The sequence below is a fragment of the Pseudonaja textilis genome, chromosome 7 (assembly GCF_049901715.1).
Source record: "Pseudonaja textilis isolate UNSWEBS1 chromosome 7, rPseTex1.2, whole genome shotgun sequence".
NCBI classification, from domain to species: domain Eukaryota; kingdom Metazoa; phylum Chordata; class Lepidosauria; order Squamata; family Elapidae; genus Pseudonaja; species Pseudonaja textilis.
The window spans coordinates 6,680,311-6,693,180 of NC_141996.1; the positions used below are offsets into that span (position 1 = coordinate 6,680,311).

General features: G+C 43.6%; 1 protein-coding gene across 1 annotated transcript in view; it reads right to left on the reverse strand.

The window, feature by feature from the left end:
* Positions 1 to 417: 417 nt before the first annotated feature.
* Positions 418 to 12,870, reverse strand: part of PRCP (prolylcarboxypeptidase) — a 44,356-nt gene continuing 31,903 nt past the window's right edge. Inside the window, exons 6-9 of the mRNA XM_026706877.2 lie at positions 11,890 to 12,062; positions 7,436 to 7,600; positions 6,271 to 6,458; positions 418 to 4,285 (exon numbers count right to left, since the gene is read on the reverse strand). Of these exons, the coding sequence (XP_026562662.2) occupies positions 4,069 to 4,285; positions 6,271 to 6,458; positions 7,436 to 7,600; positions 11,890 to 12,062 (743 nt within the window). The 3' untranslated portion in view covers positions 418 to 4,068. The remainder of the gene's footprint in view (positions 4,286 to 6,270; positions 6,459 to 7,435; positions 7,601 to 11,889; positions 12,063 to 12,870) is intronic.

The window sequence follows — 12,870 nt, forward strand, 5'->3', positions numbered from 1 at the left end:
CTGTGCAATTGGCAAACCATGCAGAGGTGCAGGAAGTTAAGATACTCTCTATGGTGCAGCGGTAGAAGGTCACCAGCAGGTTTTCATTCAGTTGTTGTATTCTGAGAAGTCTCCGGTGGTATAATCTCTGCTGGGCCCTTTTGACCAAGGCTGCAAAGTGAGCACCCCCAGGTCAGATCCTCTTTTATGGTAACACCCAGAAACTTAAAGCTGGCCACTTGCTCCACTCGGTCTCCATTGATAAGCAAGGGCTGGATGTCTGATCTGTTCCTTCTATAATCCACTATAAACTCTTTTCACTATAATTATCTTTTCTCGTTAGCAGTTACTCCGGTCTCTTTACAAGACATATTTTCCAGGCTCCTTATCTTATCCGCTCTGCCTAGTTTGTTTAATTAATAAGCATTGTCAAATGGATATGTTGGTTTTCTACTTTTATTAACAGCAGTGTTTTATTTCATCACAATCTTATTTTTATCATTGTACAAATTGCAGTTCGTTTTCTCAAGAAAAAATAACAAAAATAAAGAACTCTCTCTCTCTCTTTCTCTCTCTCTCTCTGCATCCATCCATCCTTTCGGGTAATAACCTTGGATCTGTACAGCCTTATAGGAAAAATATGCACATCCTCAAAAATGTTGAGAAACAGAAATGAGACAAATTTGTGCCACCGGTGATACCAACCAGTCCTGGATTTTATTCTTGACTAACAGTGCTTCAAACCTTTGGCCAAAATTTTAAGCAGCTAAAATTTGCAACCAATCGGTCTCTCTCAAAAACCAACAAAGGTCTATTGGAGATTTAACAGAATGTTGGCTTGGATTATTTCTTAAATGGTGGTTCCCTTTTATTATTTGCTTCTCAAAGTGATTCAGAGCACCTGGAGGTTTTAATAACGGGAGGTAGTCAGCCTAAGAAAGCATAAATTTTTACCGCGAGACTCAATTTTAAAAGTATAAGAGCATTTAAACCTTTTCTTTCGCTGCTGCATCTTTCTTCCACATTACAGGCAGTCCTCGACTTAATAATGGTTCATTTAATGACCGTTCCAAGTTACAGCGGCACTGACCAAAGCGACTTATGACCGTTTTTCACACTTACATGCATTGCAGCATCTCGATGGCCGCGTGATAAAATTCAGATGTTTGGCAATTGACTCATATTTATGATAGTTATAGTCTCCCAAGGTCAGGTGCTCTACCTTCTGACAAGCAAAGTCAATGGGGAAGCCAGATTCACTTAACAACCGGGTGACTACCTTAACAATTGCAGTGATTCACTTAACAACTGAGGCAAGAGAGGTGGTAAAATGGGACAAAGTTCACTTAACAAATGTTTCGTGAAAGGTTGAGCTCCATTATGGTCGTAAATTGAGGACTACCTGTAGTAATTTCAACCATTACTGGTGTTAAAGCTAGTCAGAACCAAAACCTCTAATTTGCAAGGGATTATTTACACGCTTCCTATCTTCTAGGGGAGCAATTACTAGCACGGTAGCTCAGACACAAGTGACCACAGACACGTCTTGTTTAAAATCATCCTTGTAAAAGTCTGTAGAGATTCTCAGTCATCCAGGTCATGGTCGTCCCAAAGGTGTTTTTTTTCAAGAGGCGATTGGATTTTCTTGTTTTATTTTCTTTGAAGTCATTTCGCTTCTCATCCAAGAAGCTTCTTCAACTCTGACTGAATGGTGGGGAATGGAAGGATTGATACTCCTTGCAGACAGCTGGTCACTTGTGTCCTTTCTGAGGGTCGTTGAGGCCACTGGGATGTTTATCTGTGTCCTCATGAATGATAATGGTTCCTGTAGTCTGCAATTTTTTTTCCGCTCCTGGAAATCCGTTCTTTTAGCTATGCAATTTGGGATGAACCCTCTTCGAATGGTGTGGGAGTATGAACGGATTCCCAGGAAAAATCGCAGACTACAGGAACCATTTGCGCTATTCAGGTAAACATCCAAGTGCTTCTCTGACCCACAGAAAGGATGCAAATGACCAGCTGTCTGCAAGGTATATCAATCCTTCCGTTCCCCACCATCCAAGTCAGAGCTGAAGAAGCTTCCTGGATGAGAAGGGAAAGGTCTTCAAAAGAAAAGGAAAAAAAAATCCAGAAAGTCCAGTTGCCTCCTGAAAAAGCACGTTTTGGGACTGTCCTGGTAACCAAACAACACGCGCAAAGACACAAGTCGTCTGCTGTAATGCTGCTTCCTAGAGAGAAGATTTCAAAGTAAACAGCCGAGATCAAGAGCAGGAACTATTCAAGTAGAACGCCTTCCGGCCAATGACAAAGAAAGACAAAAGTATTGTCTCAAGTATTTTGAGGGCAAAAGGTCCTATACACATTTGTCTATTCTTTCTTTAAAGTCACCTCCTAAGTCAGTGGTCGCCAACCAGTGGGCCAGGGACCACTGGTGGTCTGTGAGAAAACGTTGGTGATCCGCAGAGAAATGTCACACACAAAAAGCATCCCCTAAAGTAATTAATCCAGGCTGCGTGGGAACACAAGGCTTGTATCGCTTGCGTTGCGAACAACACGAGGTAGTGAGGGGAGGGGGGAAAGGGCAGAGGGGGGAACTTGCCCCACTCGTTCCACTGCCTGGCCTGGCCACCGGGTTGCTTCTTTCCGCTTCTTTCTTCTTCTGCTTTTGTCTGCACGCAAGGAAAACAGCAAAAGTCTTTCTTTCTCTCCCCCAAACTCCGCCAGAAGTGAGTCTTTGGGATCCTGCAAGGCCTCCTGCTCCAAGAGGCTGCGCCGGCATGACAAAGTCTCACAAAGACTCATTTCTGGCAGAGTTTGGAGGAGAGAAAGAAGAGACTTCTGCTGCTTTCCTTGCATGAAGCCAAAAGTCTCTCTCTCCCCCACCCCCGCCTTCCGAGAACAGAGCTGGAGACGGTAATCCTGCAATCTCAAATAAAGAATGATCGGTTGGAAAACGGGGTGGGGAATTTTCCTGCAGACTTTTTTTTTGGTGGGGGGGATTTTCCCAGGGTCTCTGGTCCGCAGGTTTTTAAAATGAGTTTGGTGGTCCCTGAGGTCCAAAAAGGTTGGCGACCCCTGTCCTAAGTTATCTGCTGCTCTGCCACCTGTTTCTGCCCTGAGTTCCTTAAATTAAGGCAACACAGGTAGTCCTCGACTTACAACAGTTCATGTTGCGACCTTTCAAAGTTACAATGGCAGGGGAAATGGTGACCTACAACCATTTTTCACACACGATAGTTGCAGCGTCCCCATGGTCACCAGATTAAAAATCCGGATGCTTGGCAGCTGACTCATTTACGACACCCGCAGGGATGTGTGATCTGCTTTCGCGACCTTCTGACAAGCAAAGTCAATGCGGGAAGCCAGATGCACTTCAACAACCCTGTTATCCGTTTCACAGGTGCAGGGATTCCCTTAAGAAATCATCCTCTTTTAACGACCCCTTAATCCCTTGCTGGACAGATTCTGGGCAATTGAATGGAGCCGAGTGTTTATTGGCCGGATGCCTTTCCTGTTGCCAGTGCGGATTTTTTTTCCCAGCAGATATATTCTCATCATGCCGAGAGAGAGAAATATCTGCCTCTGCCTAGGATCGAACTCACACGGCCTCCCGATGGTGAGGCGAGAGCTCCACCGCTAGGCCACCGCATCACCCTATGATTCACTTCAATGTGGCAGGAAATGGCGCAAAACAAATTTCTCACTGAGCAACAAGAATTTGGGGCCCTGTGGTGGTTCGTAAGCCGAGGACTACCTGTATGGAGTCCAGCTCCCCATACAAAGTCCGCTAAGCGAGGCGAAGGCAAAAGGGATTAGACGCATTCTCCTTTCCCAGTTGCACACCCTACAGCTCAATGAAGAACAGGAAGACATCGTCTCGGCTTCCTGTGATGAGAGACACGGATGGGACATCCCTAACCAGAGCTGAACCATGTCGGTTTCAACTTGTCTCAGACAGAGCATCTTGATTGAGAATTGGGAGAAGCTAAAGAAAGCGCAGAAAGCTAAGGCGAAGGAGAGACAACCCAGGAAGGAGATGATCGCCAATGGACAACCGTTGCTACAACAAAGCCCCACAACTACATCCAGTTACTTCAGGCCTTTTTTAACCCTCTTGTGCTGCTGTAACCACAACTTCATGTAGTGGACTTCCAAGAGGCGAGCCTGCAGAACGGAGATAGGGTCAAGGGGGTTGTTGGAACGCAGATCTAGATGATGAGCTCCTTCGGGAATCATGATGGCAACGAGTGTGTCTGTGATGTTCTTTGTCACGCTACCTCCAGACCAAGGATCCAGTCCTCCGTTGCTGGCAGAGAATGGAGAAGACAGGTGTGAATGGCACACTTCAACATTTAGGAGAAGGCAGAGAAACAATAGCAGCACCATAATTCCATCTCAGATCAAAATTCGGTTCATTTCTATTTTTTTCGTTCCCTATTTATTTATTTTAATTTTTATTATAAGAACACAACACGGTGTAGCCGTTCTGGCATTACAATTGTTATACATGTATAAATTTTACTTCAGCATTTACAATCCTTTTTTTTTTTTTGATACATTTTTTACTAATTATTATAATCATCATATTTACTTATGTTCTAACCTTGCCTTCTTCTATGCAACCACTGATAAAAATTATTCCACGTTTCATAGTACTCGGATTCTCCTTTATTTTTTAATTCTAGGTTTAACCTTTCCAATTCTCCACAAGCCGTAATTTTCCTTATTATCTCTGTTTCTGGAGGTACGTTTTCCTTCTTCCAATATTGAGCATATATTATTCTAGCCGCCGTCAATACATGTACTGCTAGATAAATTAAATCCTTCCTATATCCTTCTGATATTATTCCCAGGGGAAAAAATTCCGGCTTCAATGGAATATACTCTGCCACCATTTGTTCTACCCATGTCTGGATCAGTCTCCAATATATTTTTTTTGCAGCATTGCAGGTCCACCACATGTGAAAAGATGTGCCTGATACATCTTTGCATTCCCAACGATTTGGAGATAGACTTTTGAACATTTTGGAAAGTCCTGCTGGCGGAAGATGCTACCTTAAAACATCTTATAATTTGGGTTGTTTCTCTGAGAGCATCTCTCTCATCAAGCATCGTGAATTATGACATCAACACTCAAAAATCAGAAGACAGTTCTTTCCGTACCCACCCCAGTACCCGACCATTTTTCTTTATTTACATCCCATCTTTTTTTTATTTTTATAAATTACTCAAGTGGGCAAACATATGTAGTAGTGCAGGTGCAGTGAATTAGAATGCTATATTGCAGGCTAACTCTGCCGACTGCCAGCAGTTCGATCCTGACTGGCTCAAGGTTGACTCAGACTTCCACCTTTCCGAGGTCGGTAAAATGAGAACCCAGATTGTCGGGGGCAATAAGAAAATAATGCTTCTACACTGCCCAGTGTAAACTGCCCAGGGAGTGTTGTAATGTAAAGCATTACGGGGCAGTACAGTATATAAGTCTAAAGTAAAGCTGTAGCGGTGCAGTGGTTAGAATGAAGTATTGCAGGCCGATTCTGCTCACCGCCAGGAGTTTGATCCTGACCGGCTCAAGGTTGACTCAGCCTTCCATCTTTCCGAGGTGGGTAAAATGAGGACCCAGATTGTTGTGGGGGCAAGAGGCTGACTCTGTAAGACCGCTTAGAGAGGGCTTGTTGTGGCCCGTTGCTGACAGCAGACTCAGACAGTGAGTAGGTTGGGGAGGAACATGAGCCAGTCCTGGAGTCTGGGGAAGGCTCTGATGAGGGCTCTGCGTTGGAGGCAGAAATGGGGCCAGGGCTGTTTGACAGTTATCAGCTGCCTTCAGAGTCGGAGATCAGTGGGGCAGAAGAACAGCTGGAGCCTGTTCCTAGTGTGCGCATGCACAGAGCTGCCAGGAGAAGGGAACAGTTAAGTGACAAGGGTCGACTTGGGAGTAAGGGCAAAGGTAGACGGTGAATGGCCCCTCCCATAGGAAATAAAGAGGAGCGGTTTTTGCAGGAGACAATTAGTTCAATTCATTAGGATGAAATCTATTCCTGATTCTTTGCCAAGTAATTTCTGCTACAGTGTGGCGTTTGGAAGATATTGGCCTGGCAACTCTCCCAGCCTGATAAAGGTCTGTAGTTGTGAAATCTCATGAAAGACTCTTTGCTGAGACTTTGCTGGAGAGGAATTCCCTTTAACCTAAATTAAAAGGGGTTTTATCGGGACGGGGAGTCTGTTTCACGATCTTGGGAAGCTTAGGTCAGAACAACGCTGCTGCTGTGGTTATGTACAACAGAAACTCACCTGAAAATGATGTTACTGTGCGCACTTATGTTTTTCCCACCGTAAAAGGTGGGAATCCAAGAAGGGCGGGGTCGTACGCCCCAGGTTTTGAAACACTCCTCTGAGTAAGCCTGGAAGTCCCATTTCTGTGGCTCAAACATATCGTTGATACCGTCCGAACACATGGGCATCACCATCTCAGTGCAGGCCTTGTAGACGAGAAAGGAAACAGGAGCGCTTTAATTTTATAAGATCCTGGCTTGGAAGAGCAATGTCAGAGAGACAGAAGTTCACATGTGAATCCCTTAAAATGCGAACTCTTTTAAGATTTCTTTATTATTTATTACATTTCTAGGCTGCCACCTGACTAATAGAGCTGTCATGCCCCCATCGGAGTCTGAATCTGAGGAGGAAGACGGACAGCTGACAGGGAGCGGGAGTGTGGCTCCGTTGGCTGTGGAGGAAACTGGGGAAGGGCAAAGTCCGGCTGGGCAGAGCAGGGGAGAGGTAGAACAAGGGAAAGGGAATTCAGAGGAAGAGCCAGGCCCATCCCCTCTTCATCCTAGGGCACACTGGGAAGAACTGAGAAGAGAGCGCTTGGCTTATGAGGGAGGAAAGGGCCCTGATTCCCTTCACAAGGCACACCTGGGGAGGGAGTTTAAAGGAGAGGCAGTTGGGAGGGGGTTTGTTGGAAACAAACGTTGAGTTTATCTTGTGTTGGTTACTGTTATAAGTTCCTGGCATCCTCCCAACTGGTTTGATTTACTGCTTTGTTACTCCATTTCTGGAACTCCTTATCTTGCTCTGCCGGATTTATTACCTTATTTTGCCTTGCTGGATTTATAGTTTAACGTTTTCCGTTTACAACGTTTGGACTGAAATATTTGCAGCCAAAGGCTGGTGCAGGTTCGTGGGTGAGTTTTTCTCCAGACTGGAGAGTAACCGGATCATTGGGGGGCAAAGTTGGAGCTAATAAAGAGACGTCTACTTATTCTCTGGCTGTGTTGCCTTTGTGTCACACCCCCGGTCATCACAAAAATGCTTAAAAAGATTAGAACAAAAAGTTACAAATTTAAAAAAAAAATGACTATGACTTTTACATTGGAAAAAGGGTCACCTTACACCATGATTGCCATTCACCCACCCTTCCCATTGTTGCCATGATGACTACGGGGTGCACACCCACCTGGTAAGACCAGCCCTGAAGGCCCAGACTTTTAGTAGTAGTCTGAGTTAAGTTCAAGCAGGATGCATGCCCCGTGTAGTTGTAGTAGATGTTTACAGCCTGGAAAATATTCTGTAGCAACAACCTGTCTGGCAGTTTAGGGTTTTTCAGGTATTTGCAGATAACCTAGAGAAGAGAAAAAAAAAAAACCAATAGAGAAGAACAAGGGTCCCCCTCAAAATAGCAGAGAGTTACACAATGCAATCCTGCACAGAACAGCTTATTCTTGGCACATAAGCAAAGTACAGGTAGTCCTCGACTTGCGACCCCAATGGAGCTTAAAATTTCTGTTGTTAAGTGGGACATTTGTTAAGAGTTTTACGAACTCTCTTGCCTCGGTTGTTCAGGGAATCGTCGTAGCTGATAAGTTAGTAACCTGGTTGATAAGTGAATCTGGCTTCCCCATTGACTTTGCTTGTGTTCTGACTCACGGCCTTTTCTAACAAATCAAACACAATCCAAAGGAACAGAAACCTTGCAATGCTTTTACAAAATAATTAGCTGCGATAAGCACAAGCCTTGCCAAACTGTGCAAGACTTGCCAAGAGATAACAGACAAGAAATAATTTGCAAAATAAGAATCTTCAAATACAAACTCAGGATACTGGAATGTCCCCGAGGCTGGAGTTTCAAAACGTCTTTGCCTTCTGCAAAGTATGTTCGTTTCACAGGTGGCTTTTATCTTCTTGAAGGAGGGGCCATTACCTTGCAGCCTTATTTCTGAGTCGCTCGTGCTCTTGTAGCTGCTCTTTCCTCCAAGCAATCCTTCATGCATGTGCACTTAGCACAGGCTCCTCGGGAACCTTCTCATCGCTGCTGCCAGCCCCCACAATCTCTGAAGGCAGCAGTCCACTCCCTAATGGTCCTGGGCCCTCATCTGAGTCCTTGCTCTCCTCAGCTGTCTGCACCTGCTGCCGGCTAACCACAACAGCTTGTCAAAAGGTTGCAAAAGGGGGCCCCATGACCTTGGGAAACAGCAATGGCCATAACATGAATCTGTTGCCAAATATCTGTAATTTTGATCACGCGATGATGAGGGGTGGGATCTCTTACTTCTTTGTCCTGCCCTCAATGGTTTTCTTTGAAGATATTTTGCTTCTCATTCAAGAAGTTTCTTCTGCTCTGACTGGATGGTGGAGAATGGAAGGATTTATATTCCTTGCAGACAGCTGGTCATTTGCATCCTTTTAGAGGGTCGTTGAGGCCACTTAGAGGTTTAGCTGTGTCCTCGGGGTCAGTTGAGTAGTGCAAATGGGTGTGGAGCCACCGAAAGGACTGTGTTGTGAGGACACAGATAAACCTCCAGGTGGCCTTAATGACTTGCTAAAAGAATGCAAATGACCGGCTGTCTGCCAGGGATATAAATCCTTCCATTCCCCACCATCCAGTCAGAGTTGAAGAAGCTTCTTGGACGAGAAGCAAAACGTCTTCAAAAGAAAAACCAGAAAGCCCAGTTGCCTCTTGAAAAAGCACCTTTGGGACGACCATGACCTGGATGTCTGAGAATCTCCATAGATATTCAACCGTTCATTCTACAATTGAGCCTGCAGACCCTTCATTATCTTTGTTGCTCTTCTCTCCACACTTTTCCAAGGTCTCAACATCTTTTTTTTGTATCATGGTGACCAGAACTGGACACGGTACAGGCAGTCCTTGATTTACAACCGTCCGTTTAACGACCCTTCAATGTTACATCGCTGAAAAAGGGACTCGTGACCAATTTTCACACTCGTGACCGTTGCGGCATCCCCCCGGCCACGTGATCAAAATTCGGATCCTTGGCAACCGATTCACATTTATGATGGTTGCAGTGTCCCTTGGGGCCACCTGTTCCCCTTTGCAACTTTCTGATGAGCAAAGTCAATGGAGAATCCAGATTCACTTAACGACCGTGGGACTAACCTAACAACAACTACAGCAATTCACTTAGCAAGCGAGTCATAAAATGGGGCGAGACTCCCTTAACCAATGTCTCAGTCAGCAACAGAAATATTGGGCTCGGTGGGTTGAGGATTACCCGTATTTCAATTCTGCAGGTAACCGAATTAGATTGGAATCACAGTAAGGGAAGGGTAGCCAGAATCCAAATCACTTCATTAAATCTGATGACGTTTAAATTGAATTCACATTAAACTTAAAACGTCACATTGTCAGCAAGGTCTGGCCTGCCTTGAGGGAGGGAAGGAGGGAGGGAAAAGGTTTAATCCCTTAATAAGATGATTTCTATCTTTCCCCAGTTGTCCAAATCCATTCTCAGCTGGAAGATGCAGGATTTCCCAAAATTTTTCTGCCCCTGCAGACAGGCAATACAGAAGTTAAAAGAGTTGCTTTAAGAGGCTGCAACTTTTATGGAGAGCAATGGGGAGAGGATGGGAACAAGAAAGAGAAAGAGATAGACAGAGAAAGAGAGAGAGAGAGAGAGAGAAAGAGACAGACACACAGAGAGAGCCTCCCATTTCCACAAGGGTACTATTTCTCCCCACTTCTCCTGCCCCATGACTGAAGAGGATTAAACCAATGTATTCAGCCAGCTGAATGAATCGACCTTTTTTAGCTTCTCAATAGCTCTCCGGAGCTCAATCTCAGAATAATCACATTAGTTTGGTCACTGAAAACCCTCTGGGTTTCCAAACAAAGAAAAAAGAGAAGTGACTGGGAAAAGCTTACGCCACCCAGGGAAACTGAATACGTTCGTTTTATTTAGAAAAAAAAAAAAAGGATTTGACAAAAGAGAAGAGACCCCCTTCTTGATTTTAGACCCCGGATGGATTGGAATATCTCGTGAAAAGGGAAGGCCCACCACCACCATTTCATAAACAAACAAACAAACAAACAAACCTCTTTATAAAAAGGTTGCAAGCACCAAGGACACCCATAAAGCTCAAAGTATAATTGGCAAATCTTAACAAGCCAGCATTCAAGGGTTGCTTAAAAGAACGAAATCTGAGAGCCTAAAAAACAGAGTTTCTCAAGCTTCACGATTTTAAAATGGGTGGACTTCACTTCCCAGAATTCCTCAGCCAGCAAGCTCAATAGAGCAATGTTGGCCCCTTCAAGGCATTTTTCATAAATTTAGAGTAGAGTAGAGTAGAGTAGAGTAGAGTAGAGTAGAGTAGAGTAGAGTAGAGCAGAGTAGAGTGAAATAAAGAATAGAATAGAATAGAATAGAACAGAACAGAACAGAACAGAACAGAATAGAATAGAATTCTTTATTGGCCAAATGTGATTGGACACAAAAGGAATTTGTTTTTGGTGCATAAGCTCTCAGTGTACGTAAGAAAAAAAATAAAATACATTCATCAAAAATCATAAGATACAACACTTAGCGAAAGTCATGGGATACTAAGAAGCATCAAATTATACTAGGAAACAAATAAAACAATATAAATTGTGAAGATACAAGCAATACAGTTTTTGTCATAAGTGTGAAGAGATAGGTAATAGGAAGGATAAGAAGAATAGTAGTAGTACAGTTTTACTAAGTAGTTTGACAGTGTTGTGGGGATTATTTGTTTAGCAGAGTGATGGCATTTGGGAAAAAGCTGTCCTGTGTCTAGTTGTTCTGGTGTGCAGTGCTCTATAGTGTCATTTTGAGAGTAGAAGTTGAAACAATTTATGTCCCGGGTTTGAGAGGTCTGCAGGTATTTTCACAGCCCTCTTTTTGACTTGTGCAGTATTCAGATCTTCGATGGAAGGCAGTCCTAATTACTCCTAAATTTCTGAAATCCTAATTATCCTGTGAAGTCTGTGTCTGTCCTGTTGGATTACAGAACCAAACCAGACAGTTATAGAGGTGCAGATGACAGACTCAATAATTCCTCTGTAGAACTGGATCAGCAACTCCTTGGGCAGTTGAGCTTTCTGAGTTGGTGCAGAAAGGACATTCTTTGTTGTGCTTTTTTGATGACGTTTTTGATGTTAGGTGTCCATTTTAAGTCTTGAGAGATGATAGATTAGTTTAATTTGGCTGCAACTCTTGGTTTCCCCATTGGGTACGATCAATCCTCGAGCTACTTAGCCTTCTGTCTTGCTACATATTATATGAACGAAATGGCTTTTGCTGTCCCATGGAATCAAAATAACTTGAGAAACAAGCAACTCAATGCAGGTAGCCCTTGACTTACAAGCCATTCACTCTGCGACTGTTGAAAGTTACAACGGTTCAAAGTCACTAAACAAATGGTTATAACTCAGGGACTACAAGTAGCGGTGTGGCCAGCTGTAAAAGATCTGCAGAAACTCAGCAAGGGTGACAGGACCTCAGAACTCCAAAGCCACCAGAACATGGATACTTTTATTCAGGAGGGAACCTGCTCTCTTTTTGGTTTTGCTCAGGAACTTAATTTTGGCGCCTTCTGGAAAAGGCCAATTGCGGGGTTGAGTCATAGAAAAAAAACACTTTTAGATTTAGTTACCTTAACTGGCCAGGCAGGGAGAGGCTGTAAGAAAGCGGCTTCATACGGATAGTCTACCATGGCCACGTAAATCCATGTCTCTCTCAACCATTCTCTGAAGTTGATGACATCTGTTGTGGATTTCAAGGGGCTGCACAAACGAAATGTGTTGGAAAGCCACTGTAAACCTTTCTCTAAAGAGAAAAAACATATATATTTCAGTGTGTGAAAGAGTTGAGGGCTGTTTGGAAACTGAAACAGTATTTGCTGTGTGTGAGCAAGAAGGAGAAAACAGGGAGCCTGGGCATGGCTTAACTCAACTGTTCTGTACTAAAGCTGCTTGGTGCTGCTGTGAAACTGAAACTCCTCTCCTCTGCTTGTGTTTTGCATTTGGAACAGATTTCTTTTCAGACAGGGAGGGACAGTAGAACTCTTTAGCATCAGAGCGTGTTAATAATAATATAGGAAATACTCTAAATGCTCTGATGGTCCTTTGGAAAAATCCTTTCTTAGTGAGCACCTAGAAGCCAAGAAGAACATAGGTGCCAAATTTCAAGTTCGTAGGCTTTATGGTTCTGGAGATTTTGTGATGATGCATGAGTGGTATTTCACTTTTATATAGATATAAGATATATACATATGGATCTTTGGTTATTGGTTCTCACGTAATTGAGTATCGGCGATGTTGTGTTTCATCTTCAGCTTGTGTCTTGGCTTGTGCTTTACTCGCCAAAGCAGCAGTGATGATGAAAGTGAAAGTATCTAGGTGATGTTAAACCTCAGAATATATGTATGTATGTATGTAGTCTTAAGTTTTCATGGGTCAGAAGCTCATCAGATGAGATTCTTCTTGCACAAGCCAACTACAATGACGTGGAAAATACCGAACAAAGCTGAATGCCATATATATATATTTGGCTTTGTGCTTTACTCCGAGAAGCACAAAGCTGAAGTCTCATTCATCATCTTCAGGCTTCGTCTCGCTCTGTGCTTCTCAGAGTG